Source organism: Nelusetta ayraudi, unplaced genomic scaffold (assembly GCF_046127955.1).
Source record: "Nelusetta ayraudi isolate G7.1 ecotype Tasmania unplaced genomic scaffold, CSIRO-AGI_Nayr_v1 ptg000059l, whole genome shotgun sequence".
NCBI classification, from domain to species: Eukaryota; Metazoa; Chordata; class Actinopteri; order Tetraodontiformes; family Monacanthidae; genus Nelusetta; species Nelusetta ayraudi.
The window spans coordinates 2435669-2463526 of record NW_027466109.1 but is presented as its reverse complement, the minus strand read 5'-3'; the positions used below and the strand labels follow the sequence as shown (position 1 = coordinate 2463526).

General features: G+C 52.7%; 1 protein-coding gene across 1 annotated transcript; it reads left to right on the top strand.

The window, feature by feature from the left end:
* Positions 1-1306: 1306 nt before the first annotated feature.
* Positions 1307-27858, top strand: midn (midnolin). Its single transcript, XM_076039581.1, has 8 exons — positions 1307-1664; positions 3580-3811; positions 5531-5618; positions 5733-5795; positions 15525-16142; positions 17275-17458; positions 17705-18028; positions 25757-27858. The coding sequence occupies exons 1-8, from the start codon at positions 1589-1591 to the stop codon at positions 26017-26019; spliced, it is 1848 nt and encodes a 615-aa protein (XP_075895696.1). The 5' UTR covers positions 1307-1588; the 3' UTR covers positions 26020-27858.

Sequence of the window (27858 nt, the reverse complement as noted above, 5' to 3'; positions counted from 1 at the left end):
AGGTCACTTTGCTAATGTTCCATAATGATAATGCACCTTGAGCAAAGCTCCCTGGAAGCATGAAATATCATCCTTCTGCTTCTTTCCGTTCAATCTTTCAGAACGCATGGGCTCAACCAGCCAATGTGACGTCACAAAGAGCATTGATGCCTCTCCTGGTTCAGTTTAGTGTCAACACCTCCAAGCCAAGATCAAGCATGGGCACAACTCCAGTGCATACTAAGGATTACAGAGTGAATTCGCTCGATTATGCTTCAACCTTTACTTCAGTGAACTGAACTGTGCCATTTCTGCAAAGACAAATAGCAAGACAAAAAAGTGATTGCCCCCCCCCACACACACACACACACACACGCATGCTGCTGTATCAGATGTTATTCTGAAGTTGCCAGTGTTCACACTTCATAAATCCAAATCATGCAGTAACACTGAAGTCATAGTATTAAATGTGGATGCACACGTAGGAAATAGAACCACTATAGGATCTGCAAAAGAACACCATGCTGCAAATACTTCAGCTTCAACAACTTTCATATTGATGAAGTGGCAGAAGTGGGCTAACGGTCGTAAGTGGGCTACTTAGCTAGCTAGCTAGCAAACATACAGTACCCCATACATATATAGAAGCACATGTCAACACCAGGCACACTGTGGTGCCTGTTATGTCGTAGCAGTGCATGATAAAATACCACGCAGGCTCTGGTTACCGTCTCTTTAAATTGTTGGTGTTCAAGAAGTTTAAAAAAAATAAAATACCAACATGTCTACCGGGAAGTATTAAAACGAGGACACAGCATTGGTTGGCTTCAACAATATTCCTTATTTGTTTTGGACAAGTCCCTAAAAAAAAGTTCCCAGGAGGAACTCCAGGAAGAACCCTGCCGGTAAGAGTGTTGTTTACCGGTGCGCCTGGCGTGGTTTCCAAGGAGCCTGTTTACCTGCCCTGTTGCCCGGCGACAAGTTTCTCTATGTCGTCAAAAAAAAAGAAAAAGAAAAAAAAGGGCAACACCCCTAATATCGGGAAAGCGTTGCAAGCGACGTTTTGTTAAGGTGGTAAAAATATTAACGCGAAAAAAAAACCTACACATACACACACAACACGCCACTCCGCTTATTAGTTCCTATTTCGGTGTTGTTGTCCCCTCGGCTGAAGTTGGCAGCCGCGGCGTTTGTCACACTCGCGTAACTTTACCCGCCGCCACTTTATTATTATTACGCACACACACGCACATTCCTTCCCTCCGGAGCCACCTTAAATCTGACATAACGAGGCGCGCGCACTCCACCCATAACCCTCAGAGGTGTCCGATAAGAGGTGTCTCACCTTCTCTGCCACGCTTCCATTGCCGAGAGACAGAAAGAGAACAAGCCGGCGAGGGAACAAAGGCCCACCGAACCTTCGTGCGTAAAGTTCGGCTCCTTGTTGTCAGTGCTGAGCTTTTGTCATCGGTGCGTAACGTTGGACGCGGCGGCTGCGGCGGGACACAACACGCACCGCCCCCCCCTCTCACCACCCATCCGACCCTTCTAATCTGAGAACACTGTGGATATTGAACGTGTTTTGGAGCTTTTGTCCTCGGAATATTACATGCCAAAGCTGGGGGAACGCACAGCGACACAGCACAACTCGGAGCGGCGCTTCACGGTTCTCGCCACGGTCATCGGTGAGTAAAGCACGGTCTGTTTCCACACGGTGCGTCACTCGGCGCTGCAGTTTGGACTCGCGTGTTTCTGTTTGACGCCTCGGACTTAATAGTTTGACTTCTTTGACGCCTTTGTTGCGCTGCGTCGGCGTGTCACGCATCGATTCGGGGAGACGAGCGCACCGTCGGCGGCGGATCGATGGCAGCGTGTTGTTGCCAGTAAAGTGGCTGAGACACTTCACTTGAACAGGAACAGTGCAGGGAGCGTGTCACGGTTACCGCATTTGAGAGATGAAGTTGGTGACATGTAGGTATCTACTGATAGTGCGCTGTTGTTGAATCATGATGCGATGACGTGACGACGGAAATAAAGAAAACCCAACCCAAACTGTGACTGCAGACCTTCTCTATATGCTCATTTATTTATTGTTCAATTTATTTGACGAGAATATTGCGCAATGCAAACTCGAGGATATCTTCTCCCATTGTTGAATCCAGCCGATCTGACTCGTGTAAAGTTGTCATCGTTCTCGTCGGTGGCCGCTGGGTGGCGACCGTGCCTCTCCTTTTTTGCCCGTCCAAGCCTGAGCTCGTCGGTGAGGATTTCAGTACACAGGTGAGCAGGTACCTGTGCCGGATTGCCTCATTTATAAAAATCCACTGCCTGTTTTTCTTTTTTTTTTTTAATTAAGTAATTCATCAACATTAGATACCATCATGTGACCTTACACTGCTTACTTAGTAAGCAGTGTACCAAGCCAGTCCTTGGAAGCGTGACGCAGCAGCAGCGGCCTGTCGAATTTAAAATGCATTAAATTGTGTTTGCATTGATAAACATTTTAATCTACTTCTACTCATTGCATAAATAAATGGACGAATTTGGATCGGAGAAAACCCGAGACCGTGGCTGAAAATTAATAAAAACCTGAACAAAACAAAAAAAACAGCTATGATACTAGTAAATTTAACGCTTTATTTTCTTAACAGAAACGCCTCAGCTCGGCTGGAGTTCTTTAGAAAAACCGACACACACACACACACACACACACACACACACACACACCGCTGTATCGCTGTAATTTATTATGAATGGCCTTAACTCGGCTGCCCTCCACGTGGGTGTGAATCTCGGCCCGCCATTGGCCGAGCCGCTGAGCCCTTGCCGTAGGAGCGCTGCCGTGATTGGCCCACGCTCGCCCCGGAGTCTGTGGGCGTATTTTATCGATGGTGGAAGTGGGGATACTTTGTGACTCGGTTTCTCGTCGATATTTCACCGGAGCTGCCGCGACTGCGAGGAGGGCTGCGCCGCGAAGAGCCTATTTCTGCTCCCCCACCTTTACTTCGCCGCGCAACGAGGCTTCGCAGCTCAACCGGACCGTGTTGTTTTATTTTTTTTTTCTATCCCCCTCCCCACACACACACACACGCGAGAAGGAATGTATTTGCGTTTACATTGAATCGCCCGGTTATATACGTTTTTTTGTGTTGTATTTTTTAAGCTAGCCGTTGCGTCAGTGTGCGTCCATGGCGTTTTTCCGCTGACATTCTTGCGTCCCTGCCTTTTTTTCTTTCTTTCTGTGGTCCATGTAGCATTTTAAAAAGAGGAGAGAGAGAGAGAGAAAAGACTCCGAGTGCGGGTGAGACGATAAAAAAAAAAGAGCAAACAAAGAGCGTCGCGAACCGTGCGTTGTTGACTTTCCTGCTGGGGAATATTCTCATGGTATCGACCCAGAGAGGAGACCGACTGGCTTCGATTGTGACTCCCGGAGAGCTCGCTCATTGAAGGCGGAGAGACGAGCCGCTCTCTGAATGCTGCCGTCCGCTCGGCTGCAGAACACGGGACGGTCGCCGTAGCGCACCTTCCTCCTGCTCGCCCTCGTCTCCTCCTCACCACCACATCCTCCTCCTCCTCCTCCTCGCCGCTCTGCGACCACAGGTTATCGGATGGACCAGCATCCCAGCGCCCGGAGCTGCACCAGTCGCGGGGCCGCTTCGTCCTGCGAGGCCGTCCCGACGGAGCCCTCCATGAACCTGTACATCCACTCCACCACCGGCACCCGCTTCGAGCTCTCGCTGCCCCAGGAGGAGACCGTGGAGGGTCTGAAACGGAGGCTGTCGCAGAAACTCCGAGTGCCCAAGGAGAGACTCGCTCTGCTGCACAAAGAAACGTGAGTAGATACGGCAAAGTGCTGCGCAGCAACCCCCCCCCCCCACACACACACACACACTCTCACAACACCACCATCTCTTTCTCCTGCATGTCTGTGCTTTTTGTCCCAATACTATCCCCTCTGGAGCTCTGCTGTGCACCCACACAATTGAACCCAAAGGCTGAAAATTCCAACGCGATTGAATCACATTGACCGGCTGCCCCCCCCAAGCCCTCCAAGTGTTCAAATCCATACTTTGGTTTTTGATGCGTGACTGAGTTCTCGAGAGGAGATGCACATTCAACCTTGGCTGCCTTGTCAATACGGCCAAGGAAGCCACTGACGGTCAGTACGCACGCTATTGGAATTGCGTATTGGGGACGCGCCGGTCACTGGAACAGTATTGATGCGCGGGCTCGCATCGATTTGCGCCTCCTTCATTAGAACAAAAAATAAATAAATAAATTGCGAAGCCTGGGCTGATTTTTACTTGTGCTGCAAGAGTCTAAGCCCGTTGCACATTGATGGGACAAGTCAAAGGGATCCTGCTGTTGCTCTGCGGCCGCCTACTGCCTGTGCATACGTTGCTCACATCTATCATTCAGCTTCATACTTCCTGAAGGCGAGTGTATGTTGCACTACAAAGTGTGTTTTGCAGTTTGACTGTAATAGCTCAGGAGCAGCAGAACAGCCCTTTAAACTGGGAGGCATCTGGCTGCTTTTTTTTTTTCTCGCTCTCTCTCCTCCCCCCTCTTCCTTAGGGCTACATTAGCATTAGATGCATCCGTTGCAGTGCTGCATGGGCGAGGTTGTAATTAGAGAAACCTTTTACTTGGTTAAACACGCAAAAAAAAAAAAAAGAGCCGACAGCGGTCTCCGACTCACGCCCAGGTTGAACGAGCAAACAATGGTGCAGGTAGTGTTGTTATGCAGAGACGAGGGAGGGCGAGAGAAAGAGGGAAGAAAAATAAAAATCAGTAGGGAGTCTTCGTTCAAACAGCATTGTTTTCCAGCCCTGCCCCACCAGCCCACCCCACTCATTGTTAATCGCCCAATAAATCACATTACTCTTTAGAACCCAAAACCCGCCCACCCCACCGCCACCCTTTTCAACCCCTCCCTCCCCTCCTCCTCAAACTGTAGACCCACACAATCTCTGGTTTCCACAGTGAGTGCTCTGGTCAGCTGGACTGGGGTTACACCCGGGTTATTCCACCGCAGCAGGAGTCAAACACTTGCATGCATTATTTTGCTGTTAAATGCAACGGCCATTTCTGCAGCGGCGCGGCGCAGGCACTCCCTCTTTGCACCAAACATCACAGTCAAACCCCAGTCACAAAGTGCCACGGCTCCTCAGAAACTCTTCACTGTTTATCTCTCCTTTTTAATTGTTGCGGTCTCGGGTTTTCGGCGAAGCGCGTCCCATTTCAATTTGTCAAGAACCTGGAATGCTAAAAGAAAATAGTTACCTTCACTTAGGCAAGTGGCAGCCGTGTGCGATATCCACTGCGAGCACTTGTCAGGCTCCACTATACTTGAAATTGAAATTTGACAGCCCAATCAATACTTCTCTTTCATAGCGCTCTTTCACCCACGGCTCTTTTCCAAACTAGTTTTGAAGTCTGTCTGCCTCCTGGCTGAGTTCTGTGTGCGTGTGTTCGTGCACGCGTGCGTGTGTATGAAAGAAGATATTGTCAGCGCGGTCTAATTATCTCGTTCTGCTCTCCGACCCTGCAGGCGACTCAGTTCAGGCAAACTCCAGGATCTAGGAATCTCTGACGGGAGCAAGTTAACGCTTGTACCAACAGTCGAAGCAGGATTAATGGTGAGACTCCGCCGGCTGTGTTGTGGTTTGAGTTTTGAGAATGCAGAAACGGTTGCGGTAACAGTACCTGCTAATCCCCACTCCCTCTCTCTTTTTTTCCCCCTTCATTTGCAGTCTCAAGCATCCAGGCCAGAACAGTCAGTAATGCAAGCTTTGGAGAGTTTAACAGAAACTCAGGTAAGAGGCTTCATCAACTCCTCCTCCTGTCCTCTCCCGACTCTTGGCAGACTTACTCTCCTTCCTGTGACGTGAGCTGAGCTCTGTGCCATTTGTGTGTATGTGCTCGCCTTTTTTTTCTTTTGTTTTGTTTTTTTCACCCCCATCTGCCCATCGGGGGGGGGGGGCCACAAGGTTTTTGAGGAGGCACAGCAGCGGTGAGATGGGGGCCGATACAGGCAGAAAAGGAGATGAGATGAGCAGGCTGCACGAGCGAAAGCCTCTTTACTTGTCTAATCTCAGCCTCTTAAACAAGCCGAGCCGAGCCAGACATCTAGCGTGAGCTGTGGGGATATAATAAGCAGCAACACCCTCCTGTATCCTAGTAACATCTGTGATAGCGTGCATGTGTGTGTGTGTGTGTGTGTGTGTGTGTGTGTGTGTCGCTGTGGGAAGCACAGGGTGAAGAAAGGCTTATTTGCGAGCCTGTGTGAGAAACGGTCCACACACACTCGCACTCTCTCTCACACACACACACACACACACACACACACACACACACACACACACACACACACACACACATATGCAGCACTCTTTGCCGTGCTTCTGTTTCTGCCTCTATCTGCAATCTCTCGCTCTTCTCTGCTCCCCCTGCATTAAATGCGCCAACGCGCACACGCGCCTGCACGAACACGCATGCACGCACAGGCAAGTTTCCAGGAAGTGTGCTGTGTCTGCGTGGAGAGTCACTCTAAGGCTCACTCAGTCATAAATAGAGCGCTGGATCATCAGTAGATGGCCTTCGCACACACACACACACACACACGCGCACTATTAGCATAGAGTTCCTGGAAGTGTCGCTCGGCTCTCTCGCGCACGCACCCAGAATGAGGCCTGACACCCCGTCCGCTTTACAGTGCGAAGAAGGCTCCGCAGGCCTGCAGAAGTACGCTATGCATTTGAGTCACAGAGTCGCATGAGTCACTCCCCAACCAGCTTCCCCCCCGGTCTCCCCACCAAAAAAAAAAAAAGATCAGCAGTGAGAGTAAAGCGAGAAAGAAGAGAGAGAGAGAGAAAAAAAACAAAGCGTGGCAGCGAGCTCCCTCTTGCTCTGTGCCGCTGAGAAGCGAGCGGGCTGGACGCACGCAGACACAGGGCGTGACGTAGGAAGCGGCGCGCAGCTGACTGACTGACTCAGATCCGCTTCCTCCCGTGGCGTTGGGTAACGCCGGCATGTACGCAAGTGCAGCAGCCGTCGCTGCCGCCGAGTGCTGACTGATGTCAAAACAGCGGCGGGGATGGTGAAACCGAACGCTGATGTAAGGAAATGAGCGCGTCAGTCAGTCAGTCAGCTGCTGCTGCTGCTGCTGCGTTCACACAGTAGGATTGCGTTCAAAGGGTCGATGCTGCGTTGTCAGATTTTTTTTAAACCTTAATTCAAATGAAATGACGCGGGGCTGATCGGAGGAGATATTGCGTCCGCGGTTCACCTCGTATTCGCTTCGGTGCTGGAAATCCTGATCGCCGCGTGAACCTTGACAACAGATGACTGCACACGTGTAGGGGTGGGTGGGTGTGTGTGTGTGTGTGCGTGCACGTTAACCTGCGCACGCAGTCTGTTGCTGGATGCACATCATGCCGTTCTGCTCTGGCCGGGCAGCTGCACGCCTGCACGCTGGCCCGTTTCCATCCAGAGGCAGCAGTTGATGATGATGATGATGATGATGCGCTGGCCACGCCAGAGGAGCGCTGCTGCGCCTGGTTTCTTTCCACTCGGATGGTTCTGTTTTTCACCCCGCCCCCCCCCCCCACCCCTCCAAAAAAAAAGTGCTTACACCACAGCACGGCTGCTGCGATGCTCTTATTGTGACGGCATAACAAAGATCTCCCAGAGAGAGCGAGAGAGAGGGGATTAAATTAAAAATGAAAAAAGGCACCGCAGTAGGAACAATCGCTGGGTAAAAAGGTTGAGAAGGAGGCATGAAGCTGTTTTAGTGTGTGTGTTTTTTATATAATAGGGGGGTGGATTGATTCTTCTTTATAATTCATGAAGCGGAAAAGGAACGATATAGATTGCGAAGAGATTAAGCATCCGAGTGAGATTAGAAAATAGAAGCACAAAAGCTTCCCCCTCCTGGTTTCCTCGCGGCCTCCCTGCCTCACTCGGGGGGGCTATCAAAAATCAATCAATGCACTTAGCTCTTAAAAGTGTCTGACATGATAACTGATATGCCTAAGCGCCCCCAAAATAGCCCCGGGGTTTGTGTTGGCGGCGATTGTTGCCCCGGATCCTGCTGCTGCTGCTGCTGCTGCTGTTGCTGCTGCTGCAGAAGCGACTTCCTTCAACGCGCCCCCCCCCCCCCCCCCCCCCCCCCCCCCGAGGTTCCCAGGTGGAGTTTTTCTTTCTTTTTTTTTTTTTTTTTAGCCCCCCCTCCCTGCAGGAAGTGAGTGTGTTCACAGCATTGAAGGGCTTTATGTCAGCCTCTCCTCCTATCTGGCTGACAGACCGGCTGGCCGAGCGGAACGTGACGTCTCCCAGGCCTGGTTCAGGCGTCTCTGCTGCAGAGGATGTTCTACGGTTCTACAGAAACGGAACCTCTGCAATTATCAAAATGAATATTTTTCTTTTGCGTATTTGCGCTTAACAGGCCTGTAATTCCAACGTGCTGCGGTTTGCAAGGCCAGCTCCAGTTCTGACCGATGATGATGATGATGATGATGATGATGATGGCTGGCATTTTTTTGGATGGAGAGGACAATCCTGGCTGCCCTAAATCCTTCTTGCTAGACTTTTTTTTTTTTAAACCCCCCCCCCCCCCCCCCCTTCCGCCTCTCTTTTTTATGCATGACATCTAAGCTGTATTAAGCCACTGCCTCCCTGACAGCCCATCAGAACACAGTTGCCTGCTCTACCCTCTTCTCCATTCTGCCTACTGCATGGAGCCTCTGTTGTACAGCTTACATATGCAGCTGGACGCACACGCACACACACACACACACACACACACACACACACACACACACACACACAGAAAGAACTGAGAGGATATATTTAAGAGGATTTCTGATCCCGCTCGCAGAATGAGAAAATGTCTGATCCCAATAGTAAAAATGAATGAATACTTATGCGGGGAGCAGTTGAAAGGGGGGGAAAACAGCGTTTAGTCTTTCTGGGCCGTGTTGAAGCGGTGACATCAGCTCGTCCCGTATTGATTTTGGTATTTGACAACAACACACAAAAAAATATGGGGGAGGATTATGTGTGGCTCTCAGCACATGGGGGCTATTTGCTCATTGATGCACATTGATGTTGGAAGAGAAGCCGTGCGGCAGGCAGGCAGGCAGGCAGGCAGGCATCAACCCGCCCGACCCCCCCCCCCCCCCATCACCGCCACCCCTCCCCCCACCCCAGCCCCCTCTTTGTTCCTGTCTTCAGCAGCCGACCTGCCCAGCTGACAGTCCCTCAAACACTCAGCGGTGATTGAGGGGTCACCCTTTAAGTCGGCCTCCACCCACCGAACACTCCCCCTCCTTTTGCCCCCCCCCCCCACCCACCCACCGCCTATTCCATCCACTCACTTGTAACCCAAATCGAAGGCGGCGGCAGCGAGCGTACAGGTTTCAGAATCGATGTGCGGCCCAGCTGGAGCGACGCTCGGCAGGCGGCCCGATTGACAAATTCTTTTGCCTTGAACAACTTCACACGCCTAGCACCGGGAAGGAGGAGGAGGCCTTGGCTCGTCGTATTCCTCACACCCCCAGCGGAATATACGCCGCCATGCCTCTGCTCCACTTATTCCACCCCCCCCCCTTTCCTTCTTCCTCCTGATGATGGATGCCTCCTCTTCCTCCACAGGAAAAGGGGGTTGGCACAGTTGTCAGTGCAACTAGAAACAGACACACTGCATGCTAGTGAGTCGACAGAGGGGACATGTAGGGAGTATAGATACATTGATGGATGTTTTTGTGTGCTGAACATGCCAAATCCACCTATGTGAGATAATGTAGCAGCCATGTGTGGCAACCTATGATCCAGGAACACAGCGTTTGGAAAAACGTGAAGCAGAGCTCCTGACTCCACAGAGGTTTTTGTCAAACGGCTCAATGCGCAGGGACGTCGGTTTTTCCATGTACTTTTTTTTTTTTTTTTTTTTTTTTACTGCCACTGTATCTGGCTGCCGCGCAATCGCAAGGATTGGCGCCACTGGAAATCATTGCAGGGTAATAGTATTGAGGATTTGGGAGTGCATGGAATTGCAAAGCGTGTCAGTTTTTTGGGTCAATAAGTGCGGAACCTCTGCTATCCATTTTTTTTCTTCTACGGCTCGTTGTGCCTTCTGTCCTTCCTGCCCGCGGGTCGAAAAACGAAGGCTTTTCAGACGTGCGCGCATTACGAAAGAGGCAATCTTTGCTCTTTAGAATGCTAATTTGCCTTTTTTTTATGTTGTTGTTACCTAAATCAAAGCGGCAGAAATGAATTTGTTTGCCGGACGTGAATGGAGTCGTGCGCCCGATGAGAAACAATGGCCATCTCAAAGGCTCTTTTCTCTCTCGGCTCATGTAAATCCTGGCCTTGAAAATTGCATTAATAAGCTGATCACGCGCAGCCTCTTTTTCTTTCTTTCTTTCTTTCTTTCTTTTTTTCTTGCACCTGTGTAATCCCCTTTGTGATGCCTAAATGCGCGGTGGGGAGGCGGGTGGTGGTGGGGAGGGGGTGTGTGTGCCGGGATAAGTGCAGGCATATCAAGGTGCGTCGCGGGACATTCAAGGTTGAGGTGGATTTCGCCGGGGATTTTCATTGTGCCATTGTGTTTATGCGTCTGCCGGTCGCATTTGATCACATCTGCGTGCGCGTGTGAATGTGGCAACATCCATTTTTAATGCGCCGCCGCTGCCCCCCCAACACACACCCTCTTCCTTTGTTGAGCGGCCAGGCGGGGAGGGTGGTTGTTATTTCTCCTGTGTTTGAGTCGTGACCGTCATTGTTGGCCATTCCCTGGCGGCACTCGGCCTTTGTGGCTGGAGTAGCAGGCGTCGTGAGGCGTTCAGGGGGTGAGGGGTGAGGGGTGGGGACTGCGTGGGAGGACTGGGGCCGAGGAATGTCACGTCTGAGAGCCGCCATCAGGCCCTAATGAAGTAAACTGGGCATATGTTGCTGCCAGATCTCCAAGGAAAAGGAATCGCAGAGAGAATTTATTTATTTATTGATGCAGCCTCCCCCTCTTTTTTTATTCTTTCTTATGGCGTATTTTCTTCTTCCTTCTTTTCTCCATCCAATCCTGCTTCTGCGCGTCTGGTTCCCACCAGCTCCCCTAACAGCTCTACCAGTAGAGCTCTACCTCGGTGGTCGGCTGCTGTACGTGTGGATGTTGCGTCTGTAGACTGGTTCCTCTACGGGGTCGTGTTTAAACCCCAACGACGAGGCGCCGTTAAGAAAAAAAAAAAGCTCCTCATGGGCGCCGGTGGAGGTCCAGGGTTGGCGCGGACGACCAGTTGTTGGCGCCGAGGTCCCCGGCTGCAACATGATCACGGTGAACTTTGCCTCCCTGATCTCTGCCACATAGACGGAGGTGAGCGGCCCCTCCCCCACCACCGCCACCCCCGTTTCTGTTTGCCATCAGGCAGCGCCCGTCTCTCCGCCAGGACCCTTTTGAAGACCACCCCCGGCTGTTTTCTGAGGATTTAGTCCTTGATGGGCGATTGATTTTTCTCTCGCTCTCTCTCCTCGCCTCTCTTTCCTGATAGCCGTCGCTGTTATTTAGCTGATGTGTGTCGACGGCGCCCCGTCGCGATCAAAACATCTCAGTCAATGGGAGGGTTACTGTGCAGGGGTTCCTTTTTTTTTTTTTTTTTCCTCCATGTTTTTGAACTACACCTTTCCAGCCCCAAGGCTGGACAGGTAAGCCGCTGGAGTGGAGACGGCTTCCCTCCTCTTCCTCCTCCTGCTCCTCCTCCCATCCCCCTCCCCTCGGTCCCGCCCTCCAGTCCTCCTCGATCCTCTTTTCTGTGGCACAAAGCTGCTCAGTTGTTCATGAATGTCAGCTCAGTGCTGCCAGCGCTCTCTATCTTCCCCTCCCGCCCTCTCTCTCTCTCGCTCTCCCTCTCGCTCCTTATCTCCCTCCCCCCTTTAGTTCGCTTAGTGTGCAAAGGAAGAGCGACTGCAAATGAGTTCCTTGAACCACAGGGACCCCAATAAATAAAACTGTCAGCCAGAGATGTCGAAAGGAGGAAGAGGGAGAGAGGGGGAGAGAGAGACAGAGAGAGAAAGAAGGGAGGGAAGAAGCCAGAGGCACACTCTCACTGAATATTTCATCACCCACCACCACCACCACCACTTCTGACACCCTACCCCCATTGCCCGCATCTCACTCCCCTGCCTCCCCCCTCCATCTCCCCGCTATCCTTATATCCCCACTCGCTCGCTCGCTCACTCTCTCTCTCCTGGCTGCCCCTTATCTCGCTCCCCCAACCGTGGCTGCGCAGCATCCCCTTCTGTTAAACTGCCAACCTGCTTCCAGACAAAAACAAATCGCCACCCGGCCAGTCAGTCAGTTGGATAAAACACTGGCTGTGGTTTGAGTCCCAGTTTGTAGCATCGACACACGAAGACTTTTGTGCTGAACGCGACACGGAAGGATTTCTTTTTCACTTTTCGCTGGAGAATCGGCCCCACATCGCCAGCTACAGACCAGGCTTGGTTACTGCAGCGTGTTCAATCTTCGCGTCTCTTGGATGGAAGCGCTGCTGGTTTCCACTCGGTCGCTGTGAAAACGCCACCAGGCCACAGAAACACTTTGGTATTTTCAGGTTGACGCGGCGTCGCCGTCTAAAGCGGCAGCGGTGATGGTCTTATACCCCACCCCCACCCCCGCCCCTCGCTGTTTGTGACTCCTAGCCACCGTTGCGCTGTTGTTGTTTTCCCTGTAAACACGTCAGGTTCCTCTGGCCGCAGCTTCTACGCCCCACCTTTTTTTTATTTAGCTTTTTTTGCACCAGGAGGCAAAATGACTGCGAGGCGGTCTAATTTGAAGCCTGCAAATGTGGCACCGGGTGCTCGGTAGGAGTGCATGGATTTCGTCTCGGCGGTTTTGAATAATCCACAGTAGTAATCAGCCCGGCGCTCTGTTTCCCTCGCTGTCACTCACCGCACTCCCCTTTTTCTCACTTTCCCCCTCGCGTGCGTTTACAGAAGAGAAGAAGGAAAGTCCAAACTTGGGTTTTCTTCAAAGAAATTGCATGTAAACTCAGGGCCGGCTGGCCTAAACACAGCCTCAGTGTAACCGTGTGCACTCAAATGTGTCCCAGAGTGTAGTCAGAGTCCATTCCTGCAGTATCGTTGATCTTCTCCAAGCAGCTCTGACAAGGTGAGGGAGGAACAAAGAGAGGCGAGTGGGGGGAGGCGGCGGGGGGGATGGGGGGGGGGGGGGCGCATTTTTGGGACCTGTGGGGTTTTTTGTTTTTGTTTTTTTTATCTTTCTGTGCCAGCAGTCATGTCTGCTGGGAAGCTGAATCCCAGGACAAGTTCACTGGAGGCACTTTGTCATGTGTAACCTGTCCCAACTGGATGTTGACACAGTCTGGGCTGTACTGTAAGACGATATGGGATCAGACTTGCGAGCAGTATCAAAGACACACACACAGTAATGCAAGTCTCGAGAGTTTTCCTCCCCCCCGCCCCCCTTCCTTTAAGCAAACACTGGGCTGATTGTCTCCCCCGGGGGTCTTCCACTCGGCGTGCGCGTCCGTTTCTTTGTCTGCCTGGTTTGTTGTGGGTTGGCAAACTGCCGACTCATTCTCCTGATAGCTGTCAGTCACTCCTCCTCTTCACCCTCACCCTCCTCACCCCTCCACCCACTCCTGTGACGCCGCCCTCCCACCCCTGCAGCCATATACACACACACACACACACACACACGTTGCACACAGAGGCTCCTTGTTTTGGCAGGTGACCTTTTGTACGTGTGGTTTCGTGCAGTCCTGTCAGGTAGCCCCGCCCTGCCCCGCCCCGCCCAGTCAGCCCCGCCCTGCCCCGGCTGTCTTCCCACCCCACCCTGCTGAGTTCACCGTCTTGCGCAACAACAACGTGATCGAGCCAACATCGCTGACAGGGACGAGAACCCGACTCGCTCTTCCGCCACCCTGCTGATTAGTGGCCACCTCAGCTGTTGATTATTTACACGTTGGATCATCCTGAACCCCCACCCACCACCACCACTTCCCTGCCACCCTCCGCCCCGCGTGTCCTTTCACCTGCCACTCCTCTCTCTCTCTCTCTCTCTCTCTCTCTCTCTATCCTCCTTTCCGCACCGTGTCAATACCAATGTGCAAAGGTCACCCTGGCAACAGAGAGGCGGCGGTCGATAGAGAAATAAATAAGCAGCAGAAGAAGAGCAAGAGGAGTGATGGAGGCCAGAGCCCAGTGATCCACAGGGTTAACTGCAGGCCAAAGCCTCACAAGCACACTCCAAAGGCCTCCTGGTCTGAGGGGAGGCCTCTGCTCCCTCCATCCCATCCCATCCCCACGTTTGCCCATCCACCACTTGTATTTCTGCTTTGTCGCTTTAAGCGTCTCCCATCCACCTCCTCCGCCTGTGCACCCTCACCAGGAAGGGGTTGCAGTAGCTCAGCAGAGAGACGTCACTTTGCGTTAGCCAGGGTGTTGCTTTTCTCTGCTTCGCACATGAGGTGTCACCTTTGGCCGGAACCCGAGAAGAAGCCGCCCTGTGACCCCTGAATGCCTCCCGTCGCTACAACATCAGCAAAGCTGCAGCAGGCAACAGAGGGCCTATGTGGCGGAGGGAGATTCCCCGGGCCAAAATCCCGTTTAGTGCGAGTCCATCCGGGCCGTGGACAGGGGTGGTGGGGGACAGCGATCCCCCCCCCCCCTGCCCCCCCCAGCACCCCTCCCACACTTGGCCCCTTGTTATAGGTTGCCAGAGATCCAAAAATGGGCAGCCATTCCAGATCCGCCGTGGACAATCGGCCTCTCTGTGTTTGCGAGGCAGGCGGGGTGTATTTCCTGGACGTGGGACTGATTTTTCAGGCCTGGGGCCAGACAGAAGGGTGGCCTCTGTCCCTTCGAGCTGAATGACACTGCTGACTAAGAATGGACCGAGGGCGCAGTGGGAGGCGAAGGAGTCCTCTGGCCTCTATTTGTGTGCAAGCTTTCCAATGGGTCCCCTCAGCCGCCACCACCGCCACCACCGCCGCTCCCCGGCAGATGTAAATAGGCCAGTGTGTTGCAGAATGGTGATTGATTGTGCGATGGGCTAATGCGGCGTATCTGTCAGAGGGCAGAGCTCAATGCGCTGTTGTTTGCGTTGGTGCGGCCGTGCACGAGGTGGACTGTACGTTTATGGCGGGCCAACATGCACAGGAGGATGTTTTTGCTTTTTAAAGCGGAAAAAAACCCGCTGGTAACCTTTTGGCAGACTTTAGCAAGAATAAAATCAATATCACTTTAGTTCATTCTGGGAAAAAAAAAGCCCAATGCAACCAGTAATATATACAGTAATTTGGCCGACGGCTCCACTCAGCTGTTCTCTGATTTTGACAAGCAGCAGGCATTGTTGCACAAGAGACTGTTAATGAGTTGCTCACTGATTGACAAAACTGGTACAATCAGCTGCTTGTCAGCTGGGACGTCTTGGCATGACATCACGTGGAGCCTCGTGTTATTTTCATGCTTTTATTTTATTGCAATGCAAATGTAAAAAGTTGTGTCTCTTTCTTTTTGTCTGTCTGCAGGTCAGTGACTTCCTGTCCGGCCGCTCCCCCCTCACCCTGGCCCTGCGTGTGGGCGATCACATGATGTTCGTGCAGCTCCAGCTGGCGGCTCAGCAGTCCGGCGGCCACCGCCACCTCATCAGCCGCGGCAGCTCGGAGGCCTCGGCGGGGCAGCCGGCGGCGGCGGCGGCGGCTCACCCGCGGGTGCCCCACCCTCACCCCCAGCAGCACCCCCACCACCCGCACGCTCACCCCGCCCCCCACCTGCCCCAGCCCCACCTGGTGCCGTCGGCGCCCTCGTCGCCTGCGTCCCCACCCGCCTTCCCGCTGCCCCCCACGCACCCCCAGAGCCTCCCGCCCATCTACCACCAGATGCCCTCCTCCAGTCACTGCGGCCCGGCCACGCCCCCTCCGCAGCCCCACTCCCCCCGCCCGTCTCACATCCCGGGGAGCCTTTTCCGTACTCCGGCCCACCACCACCACCACCACCACCACAATCACCACCACCACCACCATAACAACAACAGCCACCACCACAGCCACCACCACCAACACCACCACTTCCAGCAGCCTCCCTCAGGCCAACCCAGCCACGACATCAGCCAGGCGAGCCCTGTAGCCCCGGTCCTCTGCCCTGAGGTGAGCCTCCACCAAAATATTTCTAGTGAATCTAGAGCTCCGGGAAAAAAAAATCAATCTCAAGAATGGCTGAATGTGTTTTTATATTTGAGTAAATGCGAAAGACCTGCAACAAAGCAGATTTTACTGATGTCATAGACTTTTAACCTCCTGGTGAATGAACAACGGCAGGGGTGTGCAGCGACCATGTGACCCCAATGAGACGCACACACAACTAAATCAACCTCAGTCAGGCTTATTAGATTAGTGGGATATTCCAGCAGCACGAGGGCGATCCTGTGGTTTTGGTTTGAATTTGTGTGCGTGCGAGTGTGTGTGTGTGTGCTTGCCTGTGCTCCAAAGTGCATTTAGTCATCACTAAAGTGCAGCCTGTCTCCCCCCCCCCCCCAAAACAAAGTAACAGTCTGACACACACACGCACGCACGCTAACCAGGCTGGCGTGCCATATGACCTCATCCTTCCCATCGAGACTCTTTGGGGGGAAAAATAACGGAAGATATGAGCAGAAGGAGAAAAGAAAATAAAGGCAGATTTAAGGAAGCTGAATCAGATTTTTTTTTAATGCGAGGACCTATCATCAGGAATTCATCACCGGCGCCCGAATTATGACGTGACTTTTAAAAATAACTTTGAGGCGCACGTGCGCAAACGCGTGCGTCCTCGTCCCCGCCAAAGTAATGTTGCAGGCCAGCCTCACCTCGCCTGGTTGTGCCGCAGCCTATGAAAAGTGAATAGGAACCAGATGGCGGCAAACTTTGCAGGGCGAGAGGGGAGAGAGACGGGCCATTTGGGTTCTGAGAAAACCGATACGGCTATTTTCCTCTGCAGGCTCTCAAAAGTCAGAGCCTTTTTACATTTGCGCATGAGAATGGATACCTTCTGCGCCCGTTTCAATTTCACTTTCAAATGTCAGTCGATTGAGCGGCGCTCAGCCTGGGAACGCTGCGACCCTTCGCCGTTTAAATATAATTATAATCTGGTACACAGATGAGTCCTCCATCTAAAAATGAGTCACGTGCGAGGGTCATCTCATGCTCGCGTGTAAGCGCGACAATGCAAACTGTGCGGCTTTGTGTTGTCGTCGTCGTCCCGCTCACGTGGACGTTCCCATGTTGTGTGTCCCCCCCGCAGGCCAACTGCAGCACCAACAGTCCCAACGGCACCGCCACCGCAGCAGCCGCCACCGCCGCCGCCGCCACCGCCACCACCGCCACCACCGCCACCACCGGCCCCTCCACGCGCTCCCGCAAACCCGGCGCCATCATTGAGAGCTTTGTGAACCACGCTCCCGGAGTCTTCTCAGGGACATTTTCAGGTGAGGAGACGCCGAGCTTTTCTTATTGCCGCTCGGAGCAAGAAGACCCCATGCACACAGCGCAGTGAGATCCAGCTGAAAGCCTCTTTTTATGAGAAGCGGCATGCCTGAAAATGAAAGAAAAAAACAAAACAACATCTGCACAGGTTTTGCAGTTCCAAGCTTGGACTTTAAAGGACTTTGCTGCTAAAATTGTGGAAAATTTTAACCATGCCCTTTCCGCCCCTTTTGTTTTCCCTTCTTCAGGCACTTTGCACCCAAACTGCCAGGACAGCAACGGGCGCCCGCGGCGAGACATCAGCACCATCCTGCAGATCCTCAACGACCTCCTGAGCGCCACGCGCCACTACCAGGGCATGCCGCCCTCCCTCACCCAGCTCCGCTACCAGACCCAGTGCGGGCCGCCCGCCTCCTCGTCCCCGTCGCCCCCGCCCTCCCCGCCGGTGGCCGCCGTGCCAGTCCTCTCTGCCAAAGCTACCTCCGTGCCCTCCGGCAGCGCCAGCAGCCCACCGCCGACCCTCCACCCGCTGATGCAGTGCCAGAGCCAGATCCGCATGTGCAAGCCCTCTGGTAAGTGGCCCCGGCGTGGAGCTTCCCGCCGCTCGTGGCGAGCGTGTCGCGTACACGCACACACACACACACACACACACACACAGAAACACGCAAACGAATTAGGGTCGCGCGCGTCCCTCAGAGCAGATGTTCCTGCCGTTGCCCAACGTCTGGGGCGGCGGGCGTGCACCTGCTTCTTGCCACGTGCACGTGTGTGACCTAACTGCGTGTTTTTTTTCGCTCGGCTGGGCTCGTTGCTCTGCCGCGCCGGGTAAATTTTTCATTTCCATCTTCGTCTTCGCACTTCAACCCCCCCACCCCCTGCCGTTTGCTTTTGGTTCTTTTGGGATGATTTTGCAACATTGTCTTGTTCAAGCAAACATTTTTTTTTTCCCACCGTCTTTAAAACGCTGCCAAAGAGGGAACAGAGAAGTCAGATTAAAGAACAAAAACAGCCGTGCACAAAACTCTCTTGGGGTTTTGAGCCAGACGAGGAAAAGAGGAAGAGGTGGGAGACGAAGTGTGTGTGTGTGTGTGTGTGTGTGTGTGTGTGTGTGTGTGTGTGTGTGTGTGTGTGTGTGTGTGTGTGTGTGTGTGTGTGTGTGTGTGTGTGTGTGTGTGTGTGTGTGTGTGTGTGTGTGTGTGTGTGTGTGTGTGGGGGGGTCTCTCCTCGGTAGTGCAATACAAGCGTCTCCAGACCTGTTCAGTCAGGCTTCACTTGTCAAGGCGGTGGAGTCGGCTTTTGTTTTTGTGCGCCAAGGAGATGGGTTTACCCCTTCCAGCTCGGGCTGGGCTATGTTTAGATTAGATTAGGCTTTGGGTGGTTTAACATCCCTCTTAAAGTAGCGCTGCAGCTGGGGGAACATGTATGAGCTGGACAAAGTATAACATCCCCTCATGGCCAGGGGCCGGGCCGGGCTGGGCCGGGCTGCCGACAGGTGCTGGAGGTCAGCTGATACCGTTCAGGGACCAACTGTGCTCAGATTGTTTCAGGACCCCCCTCCCCCCCCCCACAAGAGAGACTCAGGATGTGGAGTCTCGCGCAGATGTTCCAGGACAGATAACACTGAGTCAGTGTGGCGGTGGCGAAGAGTCCGACCCGCTGGCTGCTGCAGAGAAACGCCATTGTCCTCTGTTGCTTCCTTATCGCCTTGGGGAGGAAATCAAGCCCCGTCTTTGTCAGGATGATTGCGACTTGTGTTTGTCTGGTCCCAGTGAGGAGCAGTTAATGTTTACTGTGTTCCTTTGTGTGGAAAGCAACAGAGACGACTCTCACTTAAAGGTCCCCCGTTGGCCGCAACTTACCTAACCAAGGTTTTCTGAGAAAATAATACGCTACCTCCAGGCCGTCGGTCCACTTCCCAGAAACCCATTTTGCTTGTGCCACTGTTTGGAGACGACCCTCCTGGCCTCATTTTTGCCTCCTTCCAAAACAAACAGAAGGTACAAAATAATGATGATGATAATAATAATAATAATGCTAGGAGCTCAAACACAGTGTTTCTGCGGGATGTTGTAAACAGAAGGCTGCATGAGTGCAGTTTTTTTTGTTTTTTTTCCGGATGGACAATCAGGCATCGCTGCAGATCTGAAACCGGATACAATACAGGAACTCCTAATTCCCCGACCTTCTGCTTTGCAGGCGGAATGTTTCTCGTGGCCGTGTCCGCTGTTCCCCTGCGTCACCCCGAGCGCCCTTACAAGTGTTCGGCGAACAGTTGGAATAACACAGGCTGTATTTTCCTAACTCAGGAAAGACCTCTCCTTGGCTGCTCCCCTCACTCCCCCCACCCCTCTTTTCCCCTCTTCTTTCACTATTGTCGTCGCTCTTTGTCGAGCGGCCCACACTGCCCCCCCCCCCACCCGCTCCGCTCCCCATTTGCCGTCCAAAAAAACCAGCCGTGTCTGTTAAATCCATCCGCCCAGCTCGCTCCTCCTTTTGCCTTTTCCACTCCCGAGCTGTGCGTCAATACGTCGTCTGTGTTCATTTGACCTTTAAGTAGATAGACTTTCTTTCTCTCTCTTGCTCTCTCTCTCATGAAGCGGCCCCCTGAAATGATTTGCTTTTTGAGGAGGAGGAGGGAGGGAGGGAGGAGGAGGAGGAGGAGGAGGAGGAGGAGGAGGAGGAGGAGGACCCGGCGTCCATCACCACGAGTGCTCATATCCCGTCCTTCACTCCACCCGCTTCACACTGATTAACGGAGGGCAGAGGAGAAGGAAAAAAGCGAATAATCCTTCTGTTCTCTCTCTCTCTCGCTCTCCGTCACAATAACGTCTTCCAGAAAAAGCAATTTGTCTCAGTGGCTCTCGCCAAGCACGCACACTTGGAATGGCGGAGACAATGAGCGCCCGGGTGTGTGTGTTTTTTGCGTGGACGCGGGTGCTCCCCGGCTCTGTCCGTCTGTCCCTCCATCCATCAGCGCACGGCGTCCTGAGGAGGCCGGTGACTAAGCGCCTCCAGGCAGCCTTATCAGCCGCCACCTGGTGGAAGACTTACCGGACTTAACGCAGCAGCAGCGGCGGCGGCTTAATGCTGTGCCTTCATTCTGCTGCAGGAGTAACCCGCGCATCCAATCTCGCCAGAGTGCCTGTGTTTGTGTGTGTGTGTGTGTGTGCGTGTGCGTGCACTCGGCAGTCCCACTCCATGCTGGAACGGCCTCTCGAAAATGTCACATAGCTGGGCCGTCTCCGGAGAGCCTTTACCCTTTCCTCCGCAAGTTCATGCGCAAGCCTGAGAAGACGGGCGTAAATAAAGAGCCAAAGTGTGAGTGTGCACGTGAGGGCGTGCACGCGCCTGCGATCTGCCACAAAACGCGCCTGGTTAAAGGCTTGGATGTCCGCTCTGGTTTCCAGGCTTTGCTTTGCTGTGCCCGATCATTTTTTTTAAAATTTTTTTTTTTTTTGCTGAGCGAGGCGATTTGTTAGCCCAGGAACTGTGTTTAAAGTGGAAGGAAGACAGTGAGTGAGTGAGTGAGTGGGGGGAGGCTTGGGGAGGGGGTCGGGGGGTCGGCCTGGCAGACTGATTGTTGGCTAAATTCCTCCACAGAGTCGGGCGGACCTCCTCGGCTCTTAGGCCCCCTGTCCTGCTGAAGCCATTGTGCAGGGGCCAAGGACAGGGGCTGCACACAGGGCACCAGGCGGAGCCATTGTGGGCCAGGAGAGGAGGAGGAGGAGGAGGAGAGGTGCGGGGGGGAGGGGGGGTGGGGAGGGTTTGGGAGGGGGCCTGCCTTTTAGTCCCCCCATAACTCCCATAGCAGCTGCCTCACTTCCACATCGACCTGCAGGAAAAGGGGGCAAAGCTGCGGCAAAGTTAGCGCTCAAGGTGTCCGCCTCCGCTCACCCCTCCTCCCCTCCCCTCCCATTTGTTTCTATCATCAATATTTGAGACCTGGCCGTAGTTTCTGGTGACGTTCTGCAACAACGGAACATGCAGCAGTCTTCCCAGGGAGCCAGGAGGCTCCCGACTCCACCAGGTTGGTTTTCATACCTCTGGCTCCTCCCCTGTTCAGACGCCGCCTTGTCACCCGACTCCTGCCGCCTGTAAATAACACACAATTATTCTTTCGTTGTGTGCGTTCTCAAGGTTAAAGTAAACTCACTTTGGCGAGACCTGTTTTTTAATTCTGGACCTGCATAGCTGAAGACACACGTGCACATGCACGCGCACACGTTGTGGTGCGACACACGTGTTCCCGGTAACTGAGGGAACACCCGGGCCACGCCGCTATCTAGCAAAGGCAGCCAAGCACATCAGGTGCCCTTTCATTGTCGACAAGGAGAGCGAGAGGAAGCGGGAGAATGCAAATGAAGTCTAAAAGTCAGTGAAGAGCTCGTGTCCCTGCAGGGCTGCCGCTGCCCTTTTAATGGCTGTCAAAACGCTTCTATTAGCTCCCGTCTGATTGGCTGCTTCAGTTTGCAACGCAGGGGAAGTTTTTTTTTTTTTTTTTTTTTTTTGCACACATTACCCCTCCCCCGTCCTGCCCTTAAACTCAAAGCGCTTACTATTATTTCTCCCCTTTCAATACATTTTTTCTCTGTTGGCGGCTGAACAGACTTGATTACTTGTTGACATTGAGCCCCGAACAAACGTGGAGCGGCAGGTATGGATGTGACGCGGGTGTTAATGTTGCCCGCACCGTTGGAGGTGGCGGGAGGGGAAACGCAGAATGACTTTGCTGCAGTGTGCTTCTCTCCTCCTCCTCCTTGTCTTTCTCCGTCCACTCCTCCCTCCCCCTGCCTGGTTTCCTGGATGCTGAGCAAACACAATGTTCTCTGTGCAAGATCACAAGACTTATCAATGCAAACAAACAAACAACAGCGCTAAGACAACCGCAAATGAAGGCCAATCTTTATGCAATCAATAGAGGGAGAAGCTCCTTTAATCTCCCTGTGCGTCCTGCACGCTGCTGCTGCTGCTGCTGCTGCTGCTGCACTCCTCCTCCTCCTCCCTCCTTCACAGCCTGTCCTCCGCCTCCCCTGCCCCATCCTCCCTACTCCTCCTCCACCCGCCTGCGTGCTCCCTATCTCAGTCCTTGCCGTGTTGCTGGGCCGGGCTCAAAGGCAAGGAAAACTGACTGACGCATCGATTATTCATAGATCACCCCCCCCCCCCTTTTCTCTCTGCCTCTCTCTTGTTTTTTCCCCCTCACCCTCCGCCACTCTTCCTCCCCTCTGCAGTGCTCCGTGTATTCACAGGCCCCGGAGCCTCTTCAGGGAGGAGAGTGGAAGGTTGGGACGAATGTTGCCCCTCTGGAAGGATGGATGGATGGCTTGTATGGATGATGGATGGATTAATGGAGGGATGGATGCAGCGTCGGTGTGATTGGCAGGGAGGGGAAGTAGCGACGGGGAGAGACGGAAGCAAGACTGGCATTCGCATCCTCTCTGTGCCCTTCAGTCGACTTGGGTCAGATTATCTGTGACAGCATGGTCAGCAGCAGCAGCAGCAGCAGCAGCAGCAGCGTTATCATGCTCGTAGGTGAGCATGGGCGCTGCTTTCCCTGCATCTCTCGACCTCCTCCCCCCCCTTTTGAAGGGGTCTGTCTCCCCCCAAGGTTATTGTGTTCATGTCAAGTCCCGGTCCCTGCATTCATGCGATGACTGCGCGCGCGTCCTTCGTAGCCAGCCCTAATAATAACCCTACTGTCGTAAACATAGTCTGGAGATCCTTGTGGCCAGCTGTGTCCGGCCCAGCCGCCCAGGGCTCCGGTAGTGACTCTGACACACGCGCACACACACACACACACACACACACACACACACACACACACACACACACAGTGTTGGTTTACCTCCAAGCACATTCTCAGAGCTCCTGCCAAGCCAAAGGCCAAGCCCTCCGGCACCACTAAATTACCCTTTTAAGCTGTGTGCGCGCATTTTTTCCCATTTATTGTCGACTCGTGCTAATTTCACGTCTCTGGAAATTAGATCATTATTTCAGCGAAGTGCCTTCTAAATAAAAAAAACCCCAATATGAATAATAATGTGCAATGGTAGTGCTGGGGTGAGTGATTCGACTGGACAGTCTTTGTATTTATTTATTTATTTATCTTATTTTTTTGGGGGGGTGGGCGGGCGGGCGGGCATGTGTTTGGCTTTGTGCCGTTCCATTGTGCACGCCCATGTTTCCACTCAAGCCCAGAGGCGGTTGCACTGTCGTCTGGAAGGAGGGCCGTAGGAGGAGGGGCCAAGCCTTGTGGCAGCGTATCTGAATGTCACACGGAGCAGAAGGGAGTGGAACAATGGCTCTAATGTAGGAGACCCCACACCCCCCACCCCCACCGCTCTCTCTTCTTTGCCTTCCCACTCACACTTTGCTGACCCCCCCCCCCCCCTCTCCTCTTTCCATTCTCTGTCGATGACGCACCGCCCTCACGCACAGCATCTGGATGCACACAAGCGTCTGTACAATGGTGGTGGTGAGAGTGGGGGGGCAGTGGGATGGAGAGGAAGTGGAAAAACTCCCGCGCCGCCGTTCAAATCCAATCCGAGGCCGCTTTCCCCACCTCCGCCTTTTTGTTTTTGCAGGGGGGAAAAATAGAGGAAAGAACGGACTCACGATCTTGGATGGGAGAAGCAAATGAGGGCGAGCGTTAAGTGCAGCCCACACAGAGTCGGGAATTCATTCCGATGTGGGGGAAGAACAGCGGAGGGCACAATCGATTGGAGAACTGCCACCTACGGCTGATCCTTAACCCCCACTCTCCCCCACCCTCTCCCCTCCCACCCAGCACCCTGGGGGAGGAATTCCTTAACCTACGCCAGTGCTCCCTTCTCGCCCCCCCACCCCACCCCCCCTCACTTTGCTGTCTGCTACCCCCACTCCCACTCTGCTCTACCTACCTAGCTGGCTGTCTCTAGGGGAGTGAGGAACGGGGGAGGGAAGGGGTAAGAGAGAGAGAGAGAGAAGTGGGGGCTGGAGGGGCTGCTGGGTCAATGAGCTGCGAGTGGGAGGCTGCAGCCATAATAAAAGGTGGTGGTGGGGGGGTGGGGGGGGAAATAGCTGGAAAAACCTGATCTCTCCACATCTCTCTGCCTCCCTCCCCCCCTTCCCTCCTGCCTCCCTCCCTCCCCCTCTTTCCCTCTGCTTACAATTTCCATTCGCTTGCATTTTCTATTGAAAGCCAATAGCGTTGTCCTGGGCCCGAGATGGATGGCTGCACTAGAGCTAAGGTTTAATCAATAGGTCTTTTTAATTTGCCATCGATCCACGTTAAAAGCTACTGCGGCTGTTGCTGTGCACGTGTGTGTGTGCGTGCGCGGTTGAACACGCACACTTCTTCCCTGTGTGTGTGTGTGCAGGGCGCGCGTGCACAAAATCCTTGTGTCTTGTGCTCGATTGCGGATTTGTGCATGTGTGCGCGTGCGTGCGCAGCAGCAGAGATGGCTGCTCTGCTTCGTTTTTATTGACATTCTGGCCCATTATTTAATTATTTAATTCCCAGACAGATACTAATGGAGCTGGCGAATAGATTGTGGTTGCCTTCCTTCCCTTCCCAGCCCCCTGAATATACGCATAAATTGAATTAGGCCGCACTCGACTGCTGTAGGAAAAGCATTCACGACCGCGCCGCGCCGGGGCCTCTCCCCCGAGACGCTATTCTCCTATAGGCACATCAACAGCCAGCGACGCACTTAGCCGCCCGCCCGCCGCCCGACCAGGCGTGTCATCCGCGGTTAGGCGCTCGCGCAGATGTGACGGCCGTCTGTCAAAGAGCCGCCGTCATCCTTCGTCCTTCGGCCTTGGCCGGCCGTCCTCAAGGAGACTCGGGGATAAGAAGGTCTCCCCCGCCCGGCGATAAGGGGATGAAATGGCTCCGAGGGGGCTAATGACGCTCGGCGGTGGAGGTTAAGCTGCAGATTCGTGTGTGTGTGTGTGTGTGTGTGTGTGTGTGTGTGTGTGTGTGTGTGTGTGTGTGTGTGTGTGTGTGTGTGTGTGTGTGTGTGTGTGTGTGTGTGTGTGTGTGTGTGTGTGTGTGTGTGTGTGTGTGTGTGTGTGTGTGCCGACGCATTGATCCGCGCTCTGTCCCAGCGCCATCAACAAGGCCGTTTCTTTATCTGCCTCCTGCTGGACACTCGCACTAAAGCACCCCAGACACGTATTGACGTCTTGCCACAATCCAGACTTGGGTTTTTTGGCCAGTGTAAATTCCGTCCGCCCCAACACATGCAAAAAAAAAAAAAAATGTATATAGCCCCCCCCCCCCCCCCTAGTCTGACCTCGTGCCTCTCGTCCTCTCGCAGGTGACCCAATTCGTCAGACGGAGAACCGCGCGACCCGCTGCAAGGTGGAGCGCCTGCAGCTGCTGATGCAGCAGAAGCGGCTGCGCAGGAAGGCCCGGCGGGACCAGCGGGCCCCCTACCACTGGATGCCCAACCGCAAGGCCGGTCGCACCAACAGCAACAGCAGCATGTCCAGCGAGGGCTCCCTGGACCTGGACTTCGACGACTCGGTGTGGAAGCCCGACGTCAAGGCGGACCTCAAGTCCGAGTTCGTCATGGCCTAAAGCGGGGGAGAGAAGAAAAAAAAAAGAAGCTGCGGGACGGATCGGAGGGGAAAAAAGGATGCGCGAAGCGTCGGGATTTTACCCAGAGATACTTTTTTTTGTGTGTGGAGTGGGTCGGCACCGTCTGTGTGTGTTGGGGGAGGGAAACGAGGTGCAAAAGCGGAAATCGCTTGGCTGCTGGTAAACGTGAAACCGAAAAAAAAAAAGCAAGTTTCCCTCAAGACCTTAATCCCGTTCTGTCAGTCATGGCCGACCTGGTGAGGAGCAGTGGCTAAAAGCAACAGGACTGTCTGTTAACGCTTGAATTTGGACACGAACCAACCGGATTTAACAGTGTACAAGACTTGACGGTATGCTTTGCCAGAGACCATGTGTGAGCATACCTGAGTTCAGTGGGTGGTGGTATTTTGAACTTTTTGTTATCTAAGATCTGTGTTTTTGTGTTTTTTTGTTTTTTTTCTAAGACGTATTCTGGACAGAAATTAAGTGTTTCTTAAACGCAAGAATGGCACGGCTGCCGAAAAAATGGATTATTGCAAATGGGCATTCTTATTGATCTCAAAACTCACCGACCAGACTTTAATTTTTACCTGTACTGGAGTGGTTAAGCTTTTTTTTTTTTTTTTTTTTTCTCCTTTCATCTTGAAACATTATTATATTTTGTAAACAAAAAAAGTATGTAGCATTGTTCACAGAATATTCAGGTTTTCATACAACAGTTCAAAGTAGTTGTTGATTTTGCACATTTTCTTGATTTACAACAGCTGGTCAACTTGTGCAAGAAGGAGGGGCAGGGGGCGTGGCCTGAAGTGGAGTTTGAAACAAAAAAAAAAGAATATGGAAGTATTGATATCAACCTCAGTGACATAGGGTATTGATAGGAATGATACGTAAACAAAATGAATTAATATTAACTGAAAGTGCTTTAGAGGATCTTTTAAAATGTATATGAAAAAAAAAATCTATTTTGTATTTCTCTTCCTATCTGCTGTTTTGAAAAAACAGCAGCCCTCTGTGGCTTTGGTCAAGTTCCTTGACTGCCGCCTAGTGCGTTACATCCGTTTTAATCATCCGTCGTGGGTATTTTTAGTCGCCAAGCCGCATAAATTGGAGTTAAATTTCATCCCAGCCCTTTTGTGTCTTACTGAACTGAATGGACTTGCTGTCGTCGTCGTCGTTGTTGTTAAAGGGGTTTGTATTAGTTTGTGTACATACATGTGACAATTGGCAAGAATTTTTAAGAGGGCGCGCGCGCGTGTGTGTTTGACTTTCGTGTAAATTGTTTTAGTGTCCCGGTGTTTCTTTCGAGGATGTCTTCTACCAAAATGACCCCCAGTGTCCTAAACTCCTGAAGATCAGCTGCACTGAACGCCTAGGTAAAAGAAAAAAAACAAAACGATTTTAATAAAAATAAAGATATATATAGAAAATCCCTATCAAATTCTTAGTTGGTTCCCACCTGGATGCCCGTTTTTTACGCGTACCTTTTAACCACTGATTCTACTTTTTTTTTTTTATGGTCAACACGGGGGGGGGGGGAGTAAAAGGTGGGATCTGCATCCAGCATCAACACCTAGTGCCTCCACTAGTGCATCCGTGGACATCGCAGGTTAGGCTTTTCACAGTTGCGCTGCTAAATAAGGGGACATCATTTTTTTTCCAAGAGGGGCTAGAAAAAGACTTTTTGCATGCAAAAGTGTCAACAACACTGATTTTTTTTTTTTCTATTGATGGAAGACGAATGAAAGCAAAAAAAGAACTAATCTGGTGCTGTGGGAATGAAGGTTACCATCGTGCATGATTTTGTCAAGAAAAATAATAAAACAATGCTGCTTTTAA

Excerpts from the sequence above, each read along its gene's own strand:
- midn (XM_076039581.1), top strand. The coding sequence starts at position 1,589 with ATGCCAAAGCTGGGGGAACGCACAGCGACACAGCACAACTCGGAGCGG. Across the intron at positions 3,812-5,530 it reads GCTCTGCTGCACAAAGAAAC|GCGACTCAGTTCAGGCAAAC; the intron begins GTGAGTAGATAC and ends CCGACCCTGCAG. Across the intron at positions 16,143-17,274 it reads CCCCGGTCCTCTGCCCTGAG|GCCAACTGCAGCACCAACAG; the intron begins GTGAGCCTCCAC and ends TCCCCCCCGCAG.